The sequence below is a fragment of the Dreissena polymorpha genome, chromosome 15 (assembly GCF_020536995.1).
Source record: "Dreissena polymorpha isolate Duluth1 chromosome 15, UMN_Dpol_1.0, whole genome shotgun sequence".
NCBI lineage: Eukaryota > Metazoa > Mollusca > Bivalvia > Myida > Dreissenidae > Dreissena > Dreissena polymorpha.
In genome coordinates this window covers 52,183,616-52,205,735 of record NC_068369.1, presented here as the reverse complement: position 1 = coordinate 52,205,735, position 22,120 = coordinate 52,183,616, and the positions used below count along the sequence as shown (strand labels likewise).

At 39.6% G+C, this 22,120-nt stretch overlaps 1 protein-coding gene across 1 annotated transcript; it reads right to left on the bottom strand.

Moving 5' to 3' along the window:
- Positions 1-182: 182 nt before the first annotated feature.
- LOC127860647 (serine/arginine repetitive matrix protein 2-like) lies at positions 183-16,239 on the bottom strand. Its single transcript, XM_052398870.1, has 4 exons — positions 16,086-16,239; positions 14,530-14,681; positions 3,329-3,460; positions 183-2,989 (listed from the first exon to the last, which is right to left on the bottom strand). The coding sequence occupies exons 2-4, from the start codon at positions 14,644-14,646 to the stop codon at positions 1,211-1,213; spliced, it is 2,028 nt and encodes a 675-aa protein (XP_052254830.1). The 5' UTR covers positions 14,647-14,681; positions 16,086-16,239; the 3' UTR covers positions 183-1,210.
- Positions 16,240-22,120: the final 5,881 nt, after the last annotated feature.

Genomic DNA, 22,120 nt, shown 5'->3' with positions numbered 1-22,120 from the left:
TTATGCTGCCATAATTAAATGAATAATAGTTGACTGAAAATAATTTTAAGATTTATATGAACTATTCCTAGCGTCGCTTACACATAAACGCATACCATCATGAACAGCTTGTTATTATATGGCTTAAAGAACCTTTACTCCATATACCCCAAAAACGGAATATTTTCAACAGAAAAAAAACACACATTTGTTGTTTTTATTCAAACATAAATAAAACATTCGTCTACAACTGTCTACAGAGAAAAACTTAAAACTATAAACAATATAATATTTAAAAAGTGAACATATACGTTCCCGAATCCCAATAATTCAAATTTGTTGAGCACGTGTATCTAAGTAAATGAAGTACACGTAAAGATACATCGTCGAGTTGTTTTCTTTTAACAGAACAGTTAGCTTGTTATCTTGAAAAAAAAAGAATTACATAAATCCTTTGCGTATACTAAATATCACAATGCACAGACGTTAATAATAACATTTATGCTACTCAAGAAAAATGTTCACTAATGTTTTTTCAGAAAAAAACGTGCAAATCTCCAGTCACAGCAGCAAAACTATTCCCATGTATTATATGGTATTACACCATTCGTTTTCAACATAATAATAATACCGTTTCGTTGAAAATATAATATAGTGCCCAAAACTACTATTATGATAATACATATCAATTTACAAAGAAGCAGCATTCTTAACGAATATGTTGCTCATAATAAGTAAATATGACCAATCATAATGTAAAAAGATTTTTATAATACTTTCACAAATATGTCATACGAATGCATTAAATGGACTTGGTAACATATTTTTTAAATGACAATTGTCCAACTTTTGTCACAGAGTAAACCAACAAACGACTTGTCCTTAATGAAAAGCGGATGGTAAGAAACCTCGCCTTGAAAATCTGTAAGGATTATCCTTTAAATTAAACACTATGTACGCTTTTTTATCTCATAAGTCTTCCAGAGCCAGCGAATTGCAGATTTGTTAATTCGACACATAGATCAAAATTTAGTTCTTTTTAAAAATATACGATTAATCGTGTCAGCATCGGCGTAAACTTGTTCGTTATAAAGTAAAAACAAATAATGGATGATACATTATAAAGGTGGTTAATTAATTATTTTTTTTTATCAACGTTCATCGTTTACTTCATTTCCAGGTTTTAGATTGCAGAAATAAAATGTTGACCTTTAAGTCGTATATACTCGCTTTATGATTGCAAGAACGCATTTATGTTATTTTGAAATTCTTGGCTGAATATTTTCTTGCGCATGTCCATGTTAACTTCCGGCGGAAGTTTTCTCACTGTCCCGCCTTTTAATTGCTCAAGTTCAAAATCGTTACGTTTGTCCAACTGTTCAAGAGCCTCTCGGAGTGCTTGGTCATCGTCATTTTTGCGTTTGATACCGTCGGTATTGGGTTGTTTCCTCACTTGATTAGACGTCGTGTTCTTCGCGGCTGCTGGTGATATCGATGGTGACAAACGTTTTGGTGCGGACGCAACCCCAGATTTCGTTTCTACTGCCGTTTCTTTGGTCTCGATTGGTTCAACAATTGGTTCATTGTCATCGATTTCCGATTCCAATTTTTCTTTGTCCTTCATTTTTTCAGCAGCTTTACTTTTACCACCCTTTAAATCAAATCGAATATTCTTTTTCTTCTTCTCTTTGCCTTCTTTTGCTTGTTTGACTTTCTTTTTATTTTTGTCATCAGAGGACTTGTCCGATTCCGAGACATCGCTATCGTCGTTTTTCTTTGATTGCTTCTTCTTCCCTTTACGGCGAACAGAATGATTTTCCTCGTCGCTTTCGCTGCTTTCTGATGGTGAAACCTTTCGAACCTTGCTTTTACGTGTTATTTTCTTCTTACTCTTGTCCGCACTCTTCACAATGATACTTATATCCGAATCAGAACTCTCATCGTTTCGACGTTTGTTTTGTGTCTTCTTCACACCAGTACCGCCCTGTACAATTATAATCTTTTTCTTTTTCGAAGAATATGGTCTTTGCTCGGGCCAAATGCCTCCATGGCCTGGTAGAATCGCGTATTCGATCGACGGCGACCGCTGCCTAGGGGGACGTGTGAACGTATCCATGCGTGATAAACTTCGTATTATCGTTTTAGCCCTTTCAAAATCATAATCGAAACTTCTTCTTCGAGACGCTGATCTTCCACGTGATTTATGCCTTCTGTATGGTGAATAGGAGCGTCGTCTGCTCCTCCTAGGGGATGAGCTGTAGGATGATGACGTAGATCGATACCTTTTTCTTGACCTTGACCTCCGCGATCGGTGTCTGGAGTGAGACTTTGAACGACTGTAACTGCTCGCACTCCGTGCTCGACGCTTGCGTTCTTTCTTTCTTGACCTAGACCTCGATCGTGATCTTTTGGGTGATTTTTCTCTCGAACGAGATCTCGACCGTGTACGGGAACGTGACCGCGTTTTCGACCGCGACCGTATCTTTTCCGGTCTTGCAGCCACTGTAGCTACAACTTTTTCCACAACTTTCGGCGACGGTACACGTTCAGCTTTTGGCGACCGTACGCGTTCAGCGGGTGTTTCTCTGGATTTAATTTCATCCTTCGTTTTCTGAACTGATTCCACGCGAGCTTCTGGCTTTTTAGGCGTAACAGTTCGTTGTGGCGGCGAACTGCCTTGAGGCGTGACAGTTCGTGTTGACGGGGAGCTGCTTACAGAAACGTCGTCTCCAACACCAATGTCTTGATCGAAATGTCGCCGGTCTTCTGGCGGTATAATATCCGGGTCGTTCTTGTTACTGTCTCTCGATTTACGGGAATCAGAACGTGTTATTGGAGGCAATACCGGCGTTTCTTTACGCGAAGTAGGCGTGTTTTGTCGAGATTCAACCCTTTGGACCTTAGATACTGACCGGGGAGTTATTGGTGGCAATGGTGGGGTCTCTGACTTCCCCTTCGAAGGCCCTGGTTCTTGCGATGTTATGGTTCTTTTCGAATCCTGTTTCTTTACCTGTAAAGGAATGGCACAAATTATTTATCCAAATGAAGCAATTGAATGATTTTTTTGTTGTATTCTAGTTATATTAACACAGTAATTTCCTTAAGTTTAGAGAGTAAGTTATTAAACCGTACCTCTAGTCTGACTACATACTTCGTTTGATTTTTTTTAAATACATACTTCCAACCCCCCCCCCCCCCCAAAAAAAAATAAAAAATAAAAAATACGTTTGTCATTTCAATGAAATTAATTACTTTGCAAATACTATGTCTTTACCGGTCACGAATACTATACAATAATTAAAGTTGACAACTCCACGACATTTATACGATGCCTAGAGTATTTCTTTACCGGTGATCGACGCGGTTGTGTTGGTTGCGGTGTGGGCGACCGTCTCTCCTCCTGTTTGTTTGTTAGATCGGATATGTCAACGCTGCCGGAAACATCATCCCTGGGCGCTTCTTGCTGAGATGGTTCCCCTCCCTGAAAGTTTACAAGATTAATATATTTTAATTGGTAACGGGAGCGGCGTGTAAACTTTGAACTTAATGCATGTGCGTTAAGTGTCGTTCCAGATAAGCTCCTGCAGTATATTCAGTCTAATCAGGGACTACACTTTCGCTTTAAAGGAATTTTTGTTTAAATAAAGTCTCTTTTAAACGAAAGTCCGGACTAGGCCGAAAGTGTCGTCCCTGATGAGCCTGTGAGGATTTCACATGCTCACATGGGACGATACCTTACGAACATGCATTTAACCATGATTTCTCAGAGCGGGACTCTGCTCTGTGAAAATGGGGTTAATGCATGCGCGTAACGTGTTGTCCCAGATTAGCCTGTGCAATCCACACCGGCTAATCAGGGACGCAATTTTCCGCTTTTATTATATTTTCTCTTCTTAGCAAAAATCCAGTTTGGGCGGAAAGTGTCGTCGCTGATTAGCCTGTGCGGACTGCACAGGCTAATCTGGGACGACACTTTACGCACGTGCATTGAACCCCCTTTTCACAGAGCGTGATCCATATGATTACAATCATATCGAAAACATAAGTGTGGAAGTTCCCTGCAACCACACTTCCTTCGTCCTTAATTACACGATTGCTTAGTTCATTAAGGCTGTCTTCGTGTTTTTCTTCATTTTAATCAGCAGCAGCGGCAAAAAAAGGTTTCAGAGAATAGGGACTTTTATTAAAGTCGGATGACTCTTTGCTTGACACAGAACAACGGACAAAAAAAGTAATTAATGGTAATGAATAAAACTGCAATTACCGCCTTGGAATGAATATAATGCTTTATAAATTCTTTAACATGGCGCATGGTGTGTGTGTGAGTGTGTTAAGAATATATATCGTTTATGATTATTGTGTGCAAAAATATTAATAAGACAGCAAATAAAAAAAACGAAAACAAAACTTCGCATTAGCAAGCAAAGTTTATATATAAATGAAACGGATAAAGCCATGTTTCAAAATGAAATGCAGAATCTCAAACGAATATATTCCCAATATATCAATCACGTGACAATAAGATGGCGACGTCCATGCCGAGGCAGGTATTTTTCGTCGTTCTATACCCTTTATTACTTGTATTATTATTTTTTATTCCGCTCACTTTGCAGCCATATTAAGAAGAAAGTAACTGGCTTTTATTTCATAGTAATCTCGACTTTACTCGGTCCGAAGTTTCTTAGCGGAATGACCTAATTAGGGCTCCACTAAGACAATTTGCGGTCATTAAAGTCGAGCTATAAAGCGAATTTAAATACGAAATAAACGCTAATCACCTTTTTACTGAAATGGCTGAAAAGTGAGCGTCATCTAAAAAATAAATAGAAGTAATAAAGGGTATAAACGCTGAAAAATAACTGTCTCGGTGTGGACGTCGCCATCTTGACTATCACGTGATTACCCCCTCTGTATTAGAAAGAAGAGGAGAACAAAGCGCGCGCAAAAAGCGAATTTTGTACTTAGTGTAAAATGTTTTATGTCAATAAAGTAAAGTAAATATTCACACGTACACGTTATGAAATGAAAAACGCTGCAAAAAGGTTGATTTCAAAAATTTAAACGATAGTTTTCACACGTGCAAAAACATATGGATAACGAATCTGAAAATGTAAAGTTACTTACCTTATGTTTAAGAATTAAATCCTATTAAATACAAATATTTATTATTGATAATGACAATAACAGTTAAAATAATAATAATAATAATAATAATAATAATAATAATAATAATAATAATAATAATAATAATAATAATAATATTAATATTAATATTAATATTAATAATATTAATGATAATAATAAGTATATTTATATTCACTATTGTAGGCTAAAAGCTTTATTGCAAGCTTTATTGCTGAATGTATGCTGCTGTTGTTGTTGATGTAAAAATAGTAATAATAATAAGAAGAAGAACCGGGCGGTAGTTGGTGGCCTGTTTGTAAAAACAAAATTAACGATAAAATGAAGTTACAATGTAGTGGTTGAATATACAATGGTATTAATCATTAACTGTGTTAGGTTTAAAGAGCTGTTGTTGGACGAAACAGTTCAATATATTGTACCTCTTCCGTAAGAGGGTGAAAAGCAACCTCCGCGGAGAGATTTTACTGGAACCAGCTTAGCTGGATCAATTCCCTGCCTTAATAACCAACCACGTGATGGTAGCAGAACCACGTGTTACAATAATTTTACCATTGTAATTTTTACTTATTTAATTTATGTAATTATGTAATTACTGGTACCCCAGCGGTGATCACCATGCATAGTATCCTCCTTAACTGGTACCCCAGCGGTGATCACCATTCATTGTATCCTCCAATACTGGTACCCCAGCGGTGATCACCATTCATTGTATCCTCCTTTACTGGTACCCCAGCGGTGATCACCATTCATTGTATCCTCCTTTACTGGTACCCCAGCGGTGATCACCATGCATTGTATCCTCCTATACTGGTACCCCAGCGGTGATCACCATGCATAGTATCCTCCTATACTGGTACCCAAGCTGTGATCACCATGCATTGTATTCTCCTATACTGGTACCCCAGCGATGATCACCATTCATTGTATCCTCCTATACTGGTACCCCAGCGATGATCACCATTCATTGTATCCTCCTATACTGGTACCCCAGCGATGATCACCATTCATTGTATCCTCCTATACTGGTACCCCAGCGATGATCACCATGCATTGTATCCTCCTTTACTGGTACCCCATCACCATGGTATCCTCCGATACTGGTACCCATGATCACCATGCATTGTATTCTCCTATACTGGTACCCCAGCGGTGATCACCATGCATTGTATCCTCCTAAACTGGTACCCCAGCGGTGATCACCATGCATTGTATTCTCCTATACTGGTACCCCAGCGGTGATCACCATGCATTGTATCCTCCTATACTGGTACCCTGATCACCATGCATAGTATCCTCCGATACTGGTACCCCATGATCACCATGCATTGTATCCTCCTATACTGGTACCCCAGCGGTGATCACCATGCATTGTATCCTCCTATACTGGTACCCCATCGGTGATCACCATTCATTGTATCCTCCTTTACTGGTACCCCATCGGTGATCACCATGCATTGTATCCTCCTTTACTGGTACCCCAGCGGTGATCACCATTCATTGTATCCTCCTTTACTGGTACCCCACACCATGCATTGTATCCTCTACTGGTACGGTTGATCACCATGCATTGTATCCTCCTTTACTGGTACCCCAGCGATGATCATCATGCATTGTATTCTCCTATACTGGTACCCCAGCGGTGATCACCATTCATTGTATCCTCCTTTACTGGTACCCCAGAGGGGATCACCATGCATAGTATCCTCCGATACTGGTACCCAAGTGGTGATCACCATGCATAGTATCCTCCTTTACTGGTACCCCAGAGGGGATCACCATGCATAGTATCCTCCTTTACTGGTACCCCAGCGGTGATCACCATGCATTGTATCCTCCTTTACTGGTACCCCAGCGGTGATCACCATGCATTGTATCCTCCGATACTGGTACCCCAGCGGTGATCACCATGCATAGTATCCTCCTTTACTGGTACCCCAGCGGTGATCACCATGCATTGTATTCTCCTTTACTGGTACCCCAGCGGTGATCACCATGTATTGTATCCTCTTATACTGGTACCCCAGCGGTGATCACCATGTATTGTATCCTCCTTTACTGGTACCCCAGCTGTGATCACCATGTATTGTATCCTCCTATACTGGTACCCCATCGGTGATCACCATGCATTGTATCCTCCTTTACTGGTACCCCAGCGGTGATCACCATTCATTGTATCCTCCTTTACTGGTACCCCAGCGGTGATCACCATGCATTGTATCCTCCTATACTGGTACCCCAGCGGTGATCACCATTCATTGTATCCTCCTTTACTGGTACCCCAGAGGGGATCACCATGCATAGTATCCTCCGATACAATAATTACACGTGTTACAATAATTTTACCATTGTAATTTTTACTTATTTAATTTATGTAATTATGTAATTACTGGTACCCCAGCGGTGATCACCATGCATAGTATCCTCCTTAACTGGTACCCCAGCGGTGATCCCCATGCATTGTATCCTCCAATACTGGCACCCCAGCGGTGATCACCATGCATTGTATCCTCCTTTACTGGTACCCCAGCGGTGATCACCGTGCATTGTATCCTCCTATACTGGCACCCCAGCGATGATCACCATGCATTGTATCCTCCTATACTGGTACCCTATCGGTGATCACCATGCATTGTATTCTCCTATACTGGTACCCCAGCTGTGATCACCATGCATTGTATCCTCCTAAACTGGTACCCAAGCGGTGATCACCATGTATTGTATCCTCCTATACTGGTACCCAAGCGGTGATCACCGTGCATTGTATCCTCCTAAACTGGTACCCCAGCGATGATCATCATGCATTGTATCCTCCTATACTGGTACCCCAGTGGTGATCACCATGCATAGTATCCTCCGATACTGGTACCCCAGTGGTGATCACCATGCATAGTATCCACCTATACTGGTACCCCAGCGGTGATCACCATGCATAGTATCCTCCTATACTGGTACCCCAGTGGTGATCACCATGCATTGTATCCTCCTATACTGGTACCCTATCGGTGATCACCGTGCATTGTATTCTCCTATACTGGTACCCTATCGGTGATCACCGTGCATTGTATTCTCCTATACTGGTACCCCAGTGGTGATCACCGTACATTGTATCCTCCTATACTGGTACCCTATCGGTGATCACCATGCATTGTATTCACCTATAATGGTACCCCAGCGGTGATCACCGTGCATTGTATTCTCCTATACTGGTACCCTATCGGTGATCACCGTGCATTGTATTCTCCTATACTGGTACCCTATCGGTGATCACCGTGCATTGTATTCTCCTATACTGGTACCCTATCGGTGATCACCGTGCATTGTATTCTCCTATACTGGTACCCTATCGGTGATCACCATTCATTGTATCCTCCTATACTGGTACCCCAGCGGTGATCACCATGCATTGTATCCTCCTTTACTGGTACCCCAGCGGTGATCACCATGCATTGTATCCTCCTATACTGGTACCCCAGCGGTGATCACCGTGCATTGTATTCTCCTATACTGGTACCCCATCGGTGATCATCATGCATTGTATCCTCCTATACTGGTACCCCAGCGGTGATCACCATGCATTGTATCCTCCTATGCTGGTACCCCAGCGGTAATCACCATGCATTGTATCCTCCTTTACTGGTACCCCAGCGGTGATCACCATGCATTGTATCCTCCTATACTGGTACCCCAGCGGTGATCACCATGCATTATATTCTCCTATACTGGTACCCCAGCGGTGATCACCATTCATTGTATCCTCCTATACTGGTACCCCAGCGGTGATCACCATGCATTGTATCCTCCTAAACTGGTACCCAAGTGGTGATCACCATGCATAGTATCCTCCTAAACTGGTACCCTATCGGTGATCACCATGCATTATATTCTCCTATACTGGTACCCCAGCGGTGATCACCATTCATTGTATCCTCCTATACTGGTACCCCAGCGGTGATCACCATGCATTGTATCCTCCTAAACTGGTACCCAAGTGGTGATCACCATGCATTGTATCCTCCTAAACTGGTACCCTATCGGTGATCACCATGCATTATATTCTCCTATACTGGTACCCCAGCGGTGATCACCATGCATTGTATTCTCCTATACTGGTACCCAAGCTGTGATCACCATGCATTGTATCCTCCTATACTGGTACCCCAGCTGTGATCACCATGCATTGTATTCTCCTATACTGGTACCCCAGCGGTGATCACCATGCATTGTATCCTCCTATACTGGTACCCCAGCAGTGATCACCATGCATTGTATTCTCCTATACTGGTACCCCAGCGGTGATCACCATGCATTGTATCCTCCTATACTGGTACCCCAGCAGTGATCACCATTCATTGTATTCTCCTATACTGGTACCCAAGCTGTGATCACCATGCATTGTATCCTCCTATACTGGTACCCCAGCAGTGATCACCATTCATTGTATTCTCCTATACTGGTACCCAAGCTGTGATCACCATTCATTGTATCCTCCTATACTGGTACCCCAGCAGTGATCACCATGCATTGTATTCTCCTATACTGGTACCCAAGCTGTGATCACCATGCATTGTATCCTCCTATACTGGTACCCCAGCAGTGATCACCATGCATTGTATCCTCCTATACTGGTACCCAAGCTGTGATCACCATGCATTGTATCCTCCTATACTGGTACCCCAGCAGTGATCACCATTCATTGTATTCTCCTATACTGGTACCCAAGCTGTGATCACCATGCATTGTATCCTCCTATACTGGTACCCCAGCTGTGATCACCATGCATTGTATTCTCCTATACTGGTACCCAAGCTGTGATCACCATGCATTGTATTCTCCTATACTGGTACCCAAGCTGTGATCACCATGCATTGTATTCTCCTATACTGGTACCCCAGTGGTGATCACCATGCATTGTATCCTCCTATACTGGTACCCCAGCGGTGATCACCATGCATTGTATCCTCCTATACTGGTACCCCAGCGGTGATCACCATGCATTGTATCCTCCTATACTGGTACCCCAGCGGTGATCATCATTCATTGTATCCTCATATACTGGTACCCCAGTGGTGATCACCATGCATTGTATCCTCATATACTGGTACCCCAGTGGTGATCACCATGCATTGTATCCTCATATACTGGTACCCCAGCGGTGATCACCATTCATTGTATTCTCCTATACTGGTACCCCAGCGGTGATCACCATGCATTGTATCCTCCTATACTGGTACCCCAGTGGTGATCACCATGCATAGTATCCTCCTATACTGGTACCCCAGTGGTGATCACCATGCATAGTATCCTCCGATACTGGTACCCCAGTGGTGATCACCATGCATAGTATCCACCTATACTGGTACCCCAGCGGTGATCACCATGCATAGTATCATCCTATACTGGTACCCCAGTGGTGATCACCATGCATTGTATCCTCCTAAACTGGTACCCCAGAGGGGATCACCATGCATAGTATCCTCCTATACTGGTACCCCAGCGGTGATCACCATGCATAGTATCCTCCTATACTGGTACCCCAGAGGTGATCACCATGCATAGTATCCTCCTAAACTGGTACCCCAGTGGTGATCACCATGCATTGTATTCACCTATACTGGTACCCCAGAGGGGATCACCATGCATAGTATCCTCCTATACTGGTACCCCAGCGGTGATCATCATTCATTGTAACCTCCTATACTGGTACCCCAGCTGTGATCACGATGCATTGTATCCTCCTATACTGGTACCCGAGAGGTGATCACCATGCATAGTATCCTCCTATACTGGTACCCCAGCGGTGATCCCCATGCATTGTATCCTCCTATACTGGTACCCCAGCGGTGATCCCCATGCATTGTATCCTCCTATACTGGTACCCCAGCGGTGATCCCCATGCATTGTATCCTCCTATACTGGTACCCCAGCGGTGATCACCATGCATTGTATCCTCCTATACTGGTACCCCAGCGGTGATCACCATGCATGGTATCCTCCTATACTGGTACCCCAGCGGTGATCACCGTGCATTGTATCCTCCTTTACTGGTACCCAGCGGTGATCACCATTCATTGTATCCTCCTTTACTGGTACCCAGCGGTGATCACCATGCATTGTATCCTCCTATACTGGTACCCCAGAGGGGATCACCATGCATTGTATCCTCCTAAACTGGTACCCCAGAGGGGATCATAATCATATACAAATGAAACAATTTGGTTAAACCTTGATAAGTCATCCGATAGAAAATACTATTGACGTAAAATTTGATGCTGAAGCAATTTACTATTTGTAAGTAAGTACCTATGATTTTATGGTTGGATAATTGATGTTAAAATTGATGTGGCAAACGATGTTGCTGCTAGACGAAACGGAACGATCTAGTTACTTAAATAGAGCATTTTGTTATTATTTGAAGTTCGATTTAGGTCAAGGTCCATTTAAGGTGATGTTGTGTGAAATTTGTGGATTGCGAGTGGCCATTTCAAAACGTCTACATATCGAGGACTTGTAGCAAAATTAGACAAAACAGTCCCATCTTCTTAAATAGTTACAGACGAAAAAACGGAAGACGTATGGTAATACATGTAGGACTCCTGCATAAATAAGCCATGATCGTTAAAACCATAACCTAAATTACCATATCCTAAATACTTCCTGGACGCATTCACGAGTGTTTTGTATGACATGTTTCACTTGTAATGTTATGGGTCATTCTGAAGGCACTTCTTTTATTGATAACGATTTTGACAGGTAGGATACTGCTGTATTCCGTTGTGCATGTTGTTATGAAAATATTCAATAAAATTATACGAGGTCAAGATACTATTCTAAATCGTGTTAAAAAGTGCTTTATTATATGTGAGAAAGTACTTTATTAAATGTGAGAAGGTGATTTATTATATATGAGTAAGTGCTTTATTATTTGTGAGAAAGTGCTTTATTATATGTGAAAAAGTGCTTTATTATTTGTGAAAACGTGTTTTATTATATGTGAAATAGTGCTTTATTTCATGTGAGAACGTGTTTTTATTTTATGTGAGAAAGTGCTTTATTATATGTGAGAAAGTGCTTTATTATAAGTGAGATAGTGCTTTATTTTATGTGAGAAAGTGCTTCATTTTATGTGAGAAAGAGTTTTATTATATGTGAAAAAAGTGCTTTATTATATGTAAGAACGTGCTTTATTTAATGTGAGAAAGTGCTTTATTTTATTTGAGAAATTGCTTTATTTTATGTGAGAAAGTGCTTCCTTATATGTTAGAAAGTGTTTTGTTATACAACAAATATTGTGGTTGGTTCGTAAATTATCGAAATTGCAAACACTTGACATTATTCAATAATTAACTCTGTCAACAGTCAGTTGCCAGTGTCGATATATCCACAATCAATATCAGGAGAGCTTTAATATCCGCAAATCAATAACACACAAGTACTAGGGTGGAATGTAGTCATTGGTCACGGTTTGTTTTTAATATAGACAGGCTTACGAAATACGCCTTTTTAATCATTTTTTGGTCATTGGGTTATAATTACAAATGTTAAACAAAAGGTGCCAATGGCGCGATCGATTCTATCGACGGAAGATTGCAATCGTAAATTCAAAGCGTGTTTGGTCAGTTCCGCTTACATGCATCTCCAATAATACCACGTACAGTATCGACCATTACAAGTTTGCACCATTTAGAATATGTGTTGCGTTGTTATTTAATACACGTATTTGTTCATATTAAATTTTCCAATGAAAATTGAAGAACATTTGATTTTAAGTCAAGCGATAAACACTCAAAACCTTTTATTTATTTATTTATTTTTATTTCATAAAATTATTTGTATGCGTCTGAAGTAGGGAATATAGTGATCGCACTGTCCGTCTGTCTGTCCGTCACACTTTGCGTTACGGTTTCGAAAAATGGTCATAACTTCTATGTCGCTTCAGATGTAACATTCATATAAGGTATGCATGTGTATATGGACATACGCACACAAATTTTGACCCCTTTGACTTTGACCTTGAACTTAGGGTCCGCGTTTAGTTTTCTAAAAATGCGTTTAGGTTTCGAAAAATGCTCATAACTTCTATCAAAGCGTTTATCGGGTGCATATGTCATCCTATGGAGACAGCTCTTGTTTCTAATATAACATTGTTGCATGTACGGCATTTAACATATATTATATATACTTAAAGCATAATGGAAACAAATTGTTTGTATACTAAAATTTGTTGTTAAGAGCACAATGTTCTAGAAAAATGAAAGAACTCACACTCGTCAAATAAATTATAGTTGTATCAAGTAACAATATCTCTGAACAGACAATCAGCTGATTTTAAAATGTGTTTGAAAATAGAATAGTGGTTTTAACGGAATACTTAACTTTTCTATTGAGTTTTCCTGAAATGATTGCCATCAACATTATTCTCTTTTCATCCTTAAGTACTGTTTTTAGAACATTACCATTCACTGCCAGTGCTTGCACCAGGATTTTTAGACGCCCCGGTGCCGTTAGGTGTGTGTTGCGAGGTGTGTGTGTGTGTGGGGGGGCACTTTCATTTCGTCGATCTCAACCAAATAAGCAGCTTTTTTTCAGGACGGATGAAACTATCGTATTTGCAAAAAGGGCCTTCGAAAATTCACAATTCAACAATTACACCCCCAGAACGTTGTACTTACTTACCCAACGTGTGTACTTCTTCAACTACTACTGTATTTGTAACATAATTATACTATTAATAACCATTATTAATATTATTATTATTATTGCTATTATTATTATTATTATTATTATTATTATTATTATTATTATTATTATTATTATTATTATTATTATTATTATTATTATTATTATTATTGTTATTATTATTATTATTATTATTATTATTATTATTATTATTATTATTATTATTATTATTATTATTATTATTATTATTATCATCATCATCATCATCATTATTGTTGTTATCATTAATAAATAAATTAATAAATAATAAAGTAAATAATCTAAAAATCAATAACAATCAACACGTGACACAATATTCATAACAACGGTTATACAATGACAAAAAATATCAATATGGAAAACCGAAATAAACTAAACGAAGTTAATTCAATAAGCACTAAGTAGCCTGAATGTGTATTGAACCGTCATTTATCTGTACAGTACACGTTTTACCATATGACGCTTATCAAACCGTAAGTGGGTATGGTGTCCGCCTACCGACCTGGATGTCACAGGTTCGATCACCACTGTGGGCGTGTTCTTAAGATCTTCCAAAAAGAAACCAAGTACTGTTTAAACCCTATAAACGGACTCGAGAGCATTTCAAAATCGACTAAAGATTTCGCTGCCGTTGTCCTGAAATAAATAGGTCCAAACTAAGCTACGAGTATCACATTTCTTTAAACTTACCCTACGTCTGTTGAGCAGTATGCGCTCAGCCAAGGTCAAGTTGTGCGGGTTCGGCTTGGAGTGGCTGATCTTTGCATTAAGGACCCTTTGAGCGTTCACCAGTTGGGACCCATACATGTCCGCGATCTGGTTGTTGATGCGGTTGATTAGGCCTGCAAAACAGGCGTTTATGTAATAATTGCGAAGTGTCAGCATTGAAAACAGGTGAAAAAGTGTAATGGGCCAGCCTGCAAAACAGGTTATAATGTAAAAATTGTAATGGGCCAGCCTGCAAAACGGGTGTTAATGTAAAACTTAATGGGCCAGCCTGCAAAATAGGTGTTAATGTAAAAACTTATTGGGCCAGCCTGCAAAACAGGTGTATATGTGAACATTTTATGGACAAGCCTTCAAAACAGGTGTTAGTGTAAATATTGCGATTGACCAGCCTGCAAAACAGGTTTTTAACTAAACATCGCGATGGGCAAGCCTTAATAACATGCGTTCATGTAATAATTGCGGTGAGTCAGCCTTCAAAACAGGTGTTTATGTAAAATGTGCGTTGGGCCAGCCTGCAAAACGGTATTTATGTAAAAATTGCGATGGGCCAGCCTGCAAAACAGGTGTTTATATAATGATTGCGATGGGCCAGCCTGAAAGTCAGAAAGTAATATTTCCTTTATATGTGTTATAACCAGGGTACCTAAAATATACTTTATAATTTAAAGAAAATGATTTCAGACTGAAAGAAAACATTCCCAAGGGTGCTAAATTTAGTGTCCTTTGGATTAAATGGTTATCTCCTAAACCACGCGGCCGTCCTGGTTGGTACTTCAAAGCATGTATTTTATAATTTATATAAGTAGGCCAAGCGTTATTACTCGATTAAAAGGGACCTTTTCACAGATTTTGGTATTTGTTGAAGTTTGTCATCAAATGATAAATGTAAACATTGGATCTAAAAAGCTCCAGTTAAACAAAAGAATACAATTTAAGAGAGAAAAAAGTATCCCTCAACTGGGCAAGAACCACTGACCCCTGAGGTAAAGGCCTAACGCTTAGACCGCTCGGCCATCCGTGCTTATACAGTGAGTGATTTATTTTATACTTTATATAAGCAATCATCCAAATTATTAAATCGTTTCGCGTTGCAACGCTTTATAATTTTCATTTTTTAAACGTCAAAAGATGAATACCATGGATATTTTAGAGCATGATAAATAGCCAGTATTACTGTTTCCTCACAAATATTATAACAAGAATAATAAAAATTTGCGAATCTGAAACAATGTGTTCCAATTTTTGTCAATTTACCAAAACGTGACATGGTCCCTTTAAATGAAGACATCGAATCATTTCAAAATATTTAATCGCTTCGTGTCTGTAATGCTTTGTCATTTCAATAGATTTTTTTTTTTTAAGCTGTAATTTCAATTAAATCTCCATATCGAAATAAGACTATAAATAAATGATATAAAGATTTTCCGTGCTATACCTTAAGAAGTGCTTAAGAAGTAACCTGCGCGAAAACAGTCAAGGGACACGAAGTCAACACAAATCAAATATTTAAAGCTTACTTTGTAGTCCGACAGCTAATCTCGTTCATCAGCTCGAATCATTGGGGTGTTCATCGATATGGCACAATTCACATTTTAATTAGCGCAATATAACAGCACTTAACACATATACTCATGGGTATACATTTAAAGTCCCGTCCATATGTCCGCACAAAAAACAACTTATGACGTCCGAACGAAACTAGTGCTGGATTCCAATACAAATTACCTGTTGGAGATCAGAGCAATATCGATTGCTCTCTACCAGTGTGAAAGAGGTTTAGAAGGGAAAATTTTTTCCGGCTGTTCATGTTGACTCGCTTGGAATCGATTGTGAAAACATTCAATAGCGCATATGATATATCACGTCACAAATCTATAAAATGCAGTCGATATTTGACAGTTCTTGTTTTGTTTGAATTGGAACAAAATGTTGAGAACTAATAAAGCATATTTAATCATTGGTTTGAACTTGCAGACACTTATCTTGGCTATTGTGAACTCATCGTAAATAAACGAAACGTACGTTCTTTGGCACCGTATTTAAATTAAATATTGATACAAAATAGTTGCGAGACTTGTTTTGAACTTGTAAAAATAACCTTCCGTTTTGTTTGCTGCGCAACATCGCAAAAGACTAGTGACTCATTATCAGCAGAACTATTATCTTTGCTGTGAGTAACGGTTTCTGGTTTCAATACATGCGTTAAGTGTTTGCAAATTATAGTATTTGTACTGAAGTGTTTTTTATAATTTGACCAATAAGTTTCGCTCGATTGGTCATTGTCGGCTCGGTTATACCTTAAATGCACTTTAAAGCTCTCAAGTATACTTAAATGAACCCCGGTCAATGAAAAGATACTAAAACGTTCCTAGCCAATAAAGACTGTACCCAGTTTTATTCCCGCCCAAAATCCGATGTCGTAAAACGCTTTTCGGAATACGAAACAAAATACTCTCTGAACAAACTTGTCTCCATAGATAATTTGAATATGAGTTTCGATAATAAAGAAGCCATTTTGCACAATATTGACATAGTTATAAAAATGATTAATTTGGGGAAAAAAGCCGACTACGACCAATTTAACCGGGGTACATTTAAGTATAATTAAGAGTATTTAAGTGCATTAAAGTTGTACCCGAGACGACAATGACAGACATACAGACAGATGGACGGACGTCCGTCCGTCCGGACGGACGGACGGACAGACAGACGGACGGTCGGGCGGGCGGCGGGCGGTCGTTTTGACGGACGGACGGACGGGCGAACGGACGGACAGACAGACAGACAGACAAGACGTGTTTGAAACTTTATATTAACATCATTATTATGCGAGCATACCATATCACGTAATATATGTATGATCTGTTTGTGCCAGAAAATAGTTTATATTGATAACATTACCGATTTAAGTTCCTCCTGGATTCAAGGCGGTGACTTTCCATTGAAAAAGCGATTATCATTTGCAACTCCCAGCGACCCGGATTGTCAATAGCTGGGAGTTGGATTATTACCACTACAATTGACTCTTGTAAACAAAGAGAAACAGCTCCGCAAGTTCAAATCATCGCATTTATAAAATTAATAAGTGTATCTGAGTACAATGTTATTAATGCTGTAAATGAAATAAATATAACAAACATAAGCATCAATTACGCGTGAAATTAGTTGTATGCAACCGTTGCGTACCTAAAGATAAACATAAAGAGAAAGGCTTTCGTGGTTATTATATATTTTTTAATAACAGTTATCAGTTTTATTCTTATAATTATATGTTTAACGAAAAAACATGATGAATACTTTTCATTCCTTAAAACATCGATAATTGACACACCTATTTGGTATAGAATCAGCTTTTTTAGCGATGTGCGCACCTAATTGGCATGAAAGTTTGAGAAATATCGTTTGGTCTACAGACTGGTCAACAAAACTTGGTATGGGAAAGCACCATTTGCTGTTAATATGTTTATCGCATATTAATCGAGAATGTTTATGACATGCCTTAGTATAAGTGGACCCCGGATGCAAATGTGTATAGCTTTTGTTGATTAAAGCAAATAAAGTGAACCACAAAACATTCGTTTTCCTAATTAGTGTTGTTGATTTATTATACGAATATTCGGATACAGAAATTTGATCCAAAAACTTGAAAAACTTGTTATTTGGATATCCGAGTGCTTGTTGACATTCCTTTTCAATAGATTTCTGAACGAAATTTTCTGTGGTGATTGGGCATTGTTCCATGAATAAATAATTGAAAATGTATTTAACATGTGGTCTTTACCTATATCTGCATCCACTGATTGCTCATCGGATTCTTTTAAATAAGGGCATTGCCACACTCTCTTTTTTTATTTTGTTTTATTCAATATCATACATACAATGTAAACGTCTATATGATCATACAACATAGTGATTTTACAAAGCAATATAGTTCAGACATGTTATACAAGATATGCTAATATATATAAAAAAATTTAGGGAGAAAAGAAAAGAACAACAGAGGAATAGTTATGAAATATGATAAATTGTATAAAGTTGAAAGAAAACATACTGGACTTGTGTGTTTTGTTGTATATTCACAATGATCTTGTCTGATTGAACACTCTCTTGCAAACGGCAGCAATAATATATATTAGTATTGAGCAATCTCCAGATTTGTCGTTCCTTGCTCTCACATACAATCTCTGCCAAACACAAGAACATCCTACCAGATTTGGTAAGACTTTATTTGTTTAAGTATTATATTATTAAAAGTAGTATCATTTTATTTTACATTTTGAAAATATTGTATACGTTTAGGTTCATATCAAACAAAAATTACCTTAATTAAAAAAACTTAAAAATAACAACGGTAATTATTGTACCACGTGGCTAGGCTATGATCACGTGGTTGGTTATGAAGGCAGGGATTTGATCCAGCTATGCTGGTCCGCGGCAAATCTCTGCGCGGAGGTTGGGTATTTAGTTGTGCTTTTCCACACGAAGCACTGTTTCGTCGATTCGGAAACGACATTTATTTTTGACATCCATGGTGATTCAAGTGTTTGTGCGCTAACGTCCAAAAAGTCACGTGTTCGCTTGTAAATTGTTACATTTTAGACATTCAAATATGAATCAAAATAAACGTTCTTTGAAATAAGCAAACGAAAATTGTTTTTCTGAGTATGTTAATGATCTTCTTATGATATTGTACGCTATAAATATAAAAACGTAAGATAAACTTACCTGGTGAACTTAAAGCCATTGTTTTGCCAGTGTCCTGTAAAGAAAATAAAAAAAACACTAATATTAATAGTAACATAACCTAAATAGTAACCTAAATTTCCAAGTGCAACTTGATCGATCACCGCTGAAATAGAGAAAAAGACTCGATGCTTTACTCAGTTTCAAAAGTTGGTTGTCAGGGATGAAATAACTCTCTACAAACGGTGGAAACACTTAGATTTAGATTTAAAGGGTGGTCATTTAGAATGTAACCTTTTGCATTTTGTGAGTTATGATGAAAATAATATCAAGTAAAAGTTTTTTGAGTTTGTTTAGGCCACACAAGTAGTTGTTTCCATTAACACACGAGACTTTTTTGTGAGAGGTTGGCTTAAAGCAATGTGTCATCCCAGATTTGCCTGTGCAGTCCGCACTGGTCAATCAATGACAACACTTTCAGCATAGACCATATTTGTTTCTAGAAGAGACTCATTTTAAACTGACCATTCCATAAAAGCCGATAGTGTCATCCCTGATAAGACTTCGCGGACTGCATAAGACAATCTGGACAGACACTTTTCCCAGAGCGAGACTTATATAAACATATCTCCTCACAAATAAGGATGTTTAAAACAAGAAATATTTAAAATCGCGTTAGATCGAGCGTAGCAAATATGATCGAAAATAAAGTGTTTTGTGCTGTTATGCAGCCCTGAACAAATAAAGTCGGTCAGGTTACTGAAAATTAAAAAAAATTGGTTTTCAAAATTGAATTTTAATGAATAATCATCATCATCATCATTCTCTTGACCCGTCTGGCCATTTTTGGGCAATGAGGGACGACGACACAGAGATCATCCGCCAGTAAGGTCTGTCTTGGGCTATTGGGAGTAGCTGATCAATGATGATATCTTTCACATAGTCCTTCCAGCTTTTCATCTGACGTCCACGACGGCGACATTCTCCTAGCGAGCCCTGATGCACAGTCTTCCACATAGGGCCGTGCCTGGTAACGTGTCCAAACTAAGTCAGCTTTCGTCGTTTGATGGTCGCCAGGAGGGGTTCTTGTGAGCCAACAAGTGCTGCAGTCATGTTCTAGACATACTCGTATGTAGTGTGATCTATGTAGGAAATGCGGAGCAGTCTTCTTGGAAACTTGTGTTCAAAGGCCTGTATTATGCGTCCAGTGTCCTCTTTAAGGGTCCAGTTCTCGCAGCCGTAAAGTAGGATGGAGAATACAAAGGTCTTGTAGAGCCTGTGCTTTATGAAGCTGATGAATTGCTTGTCCACAAGATGCTCAGTCCTACCAGCGCTGCGTTGCCATAGTTATTTTTATTTGAACCTCAGCGGTACTGGTACCATCATTGGACAGAGCTGCTACAAAGAACTTGATACTGTTCACTTCATACAGCATCTTGACGTCTATGAAGATGTCTGCATTGGTGCAATTCGTGCCGTTTACCATTTCTTCGACTTCTCGATGCTTACCTCAATTCCATATGTTCCTACTCTTTCATAGACTATGTTGGTGAGGTCTTGGAGTTCACTGTTGGTGCCACTCAGCAGATCATTGTCATCAGTGAATCTCAAATTAGAGATGGATCTGCCACCGATTTCGATGGATATGTGGTGGTCTTGGAGGGTCTTCTGCATTATATTCTAAAGGAATAGGTTAAACAGAACAGGGGAGAGTAAACAGTCACGACAGACGCCAACGGATGTCATGAAAAAGTCATTCATCTGTCAATTGATAAGTAATGTGCCTAAATTTCTGATGTGTTCTTGGATAACCTGCAGCAAACCTTCGTCAATAGTGAATCCTCTCATAACCTGCCAATCACCATCATGTCAGTCGCAGTCAAACGCGTTCTTAAAGTTGATGAAGTTGTGGAAGAGCTTAGTATTGCGGGTGATAACTTTGAAGTTGAAGATTTGTTCCACTGCGCTCCGTCCTGTTCTGAATCGAGCCTACTCTTCCGCCAGTAGTTCCTTGGTCTTACTTTTCAGTCGGTAGAGCTTGAATTTACTGGGTGGGACTGATGGTGCGGTAATTCTTGCTCAGCTTGAAATTGCCCTTCTCCGGTAGTAGCAAACCAGAGACTGGGTCAACTCATTTGGACTGGTGCGATCATTCTCGCTCGGCTTGGCATTGCTCTTCTTCGGTAGGGCAAACCAGAGACTGGGTCAACTCATTTGGACTGGTGCGGTAATTCTCGCTCGGCTTGGCATTGCTCTTCTTCGGTAGGGCAAACCAGAGACTGGGTCAACTCATTTGGACTGGTGCGGTAATTCTCGCTCGGCTTGGCATTGCTCTTCTTCGGTAGGGCAAACTAGAGACTGGGTCAACTCATTTGGACTGGTGCGGTAATTCTCGCTCGGCTTGGCATTGCTCTTCTTCGGTAGGGCAAACCAGAGACTGGGCCAATTCATTTGGACTGGTGCGGTAATTCTCGCTCGGCTTGGCATTGCTCTTCTTCGGTAGGGCAAACTAGAGACTGGGTCAACTCATTTGGACTGGTGCGGTAATTCTCGCTCGGCTTGGCATTGCTCTTCTTCGGTAGGGAAAACTAGAGACTGGGTCAACTCATTTGGACTGGTGCGGTAATTCTCGCTCGGCTTGGCATTGCTCTTCTTCGGTAGGGCAAACTAGAGACTGGGTCAACTCATTTGGACTGGTGCGGTAATTCTCGCTCGGCTTGGCATTGCTCTTCTTCGGTAGGGCAAACCAGAGACTGGGTCAACTCATTTGGACTGGTGCGGTAATTCTCGCTCGGCTTGGCATTGCTCTTCTTCGGTAGGGCAAACCAGAGACTGGGTCAACTCATTTGGACTGGTGCGGTAATTATCG

Bases quoted from the DNA above. Each gene is read 5' to 3' on its own strand.
- LOC127860647 (XM_052398870.1), bottom strand. From the start codon at position 14,646: ATGTATGGGTCCCAACTGGTGAACGCTCAAAGGGTCCTTAATGCAAAG. The intron at 3,461-14,529 runs GTAAGTTTAAAG...GTAAACTTTCAG, and splicing joins TACTGCTCAACAGACGTAGG to GGAGGGGAACCATCTCAGCA. The intron at 2,990-3,328 runs GTAAAGAAATAC...ATTCCTTTACAG, and splicing joins CACAACCGCGTCGATCACCG to GTAAAGAAACAGGATTCGAA.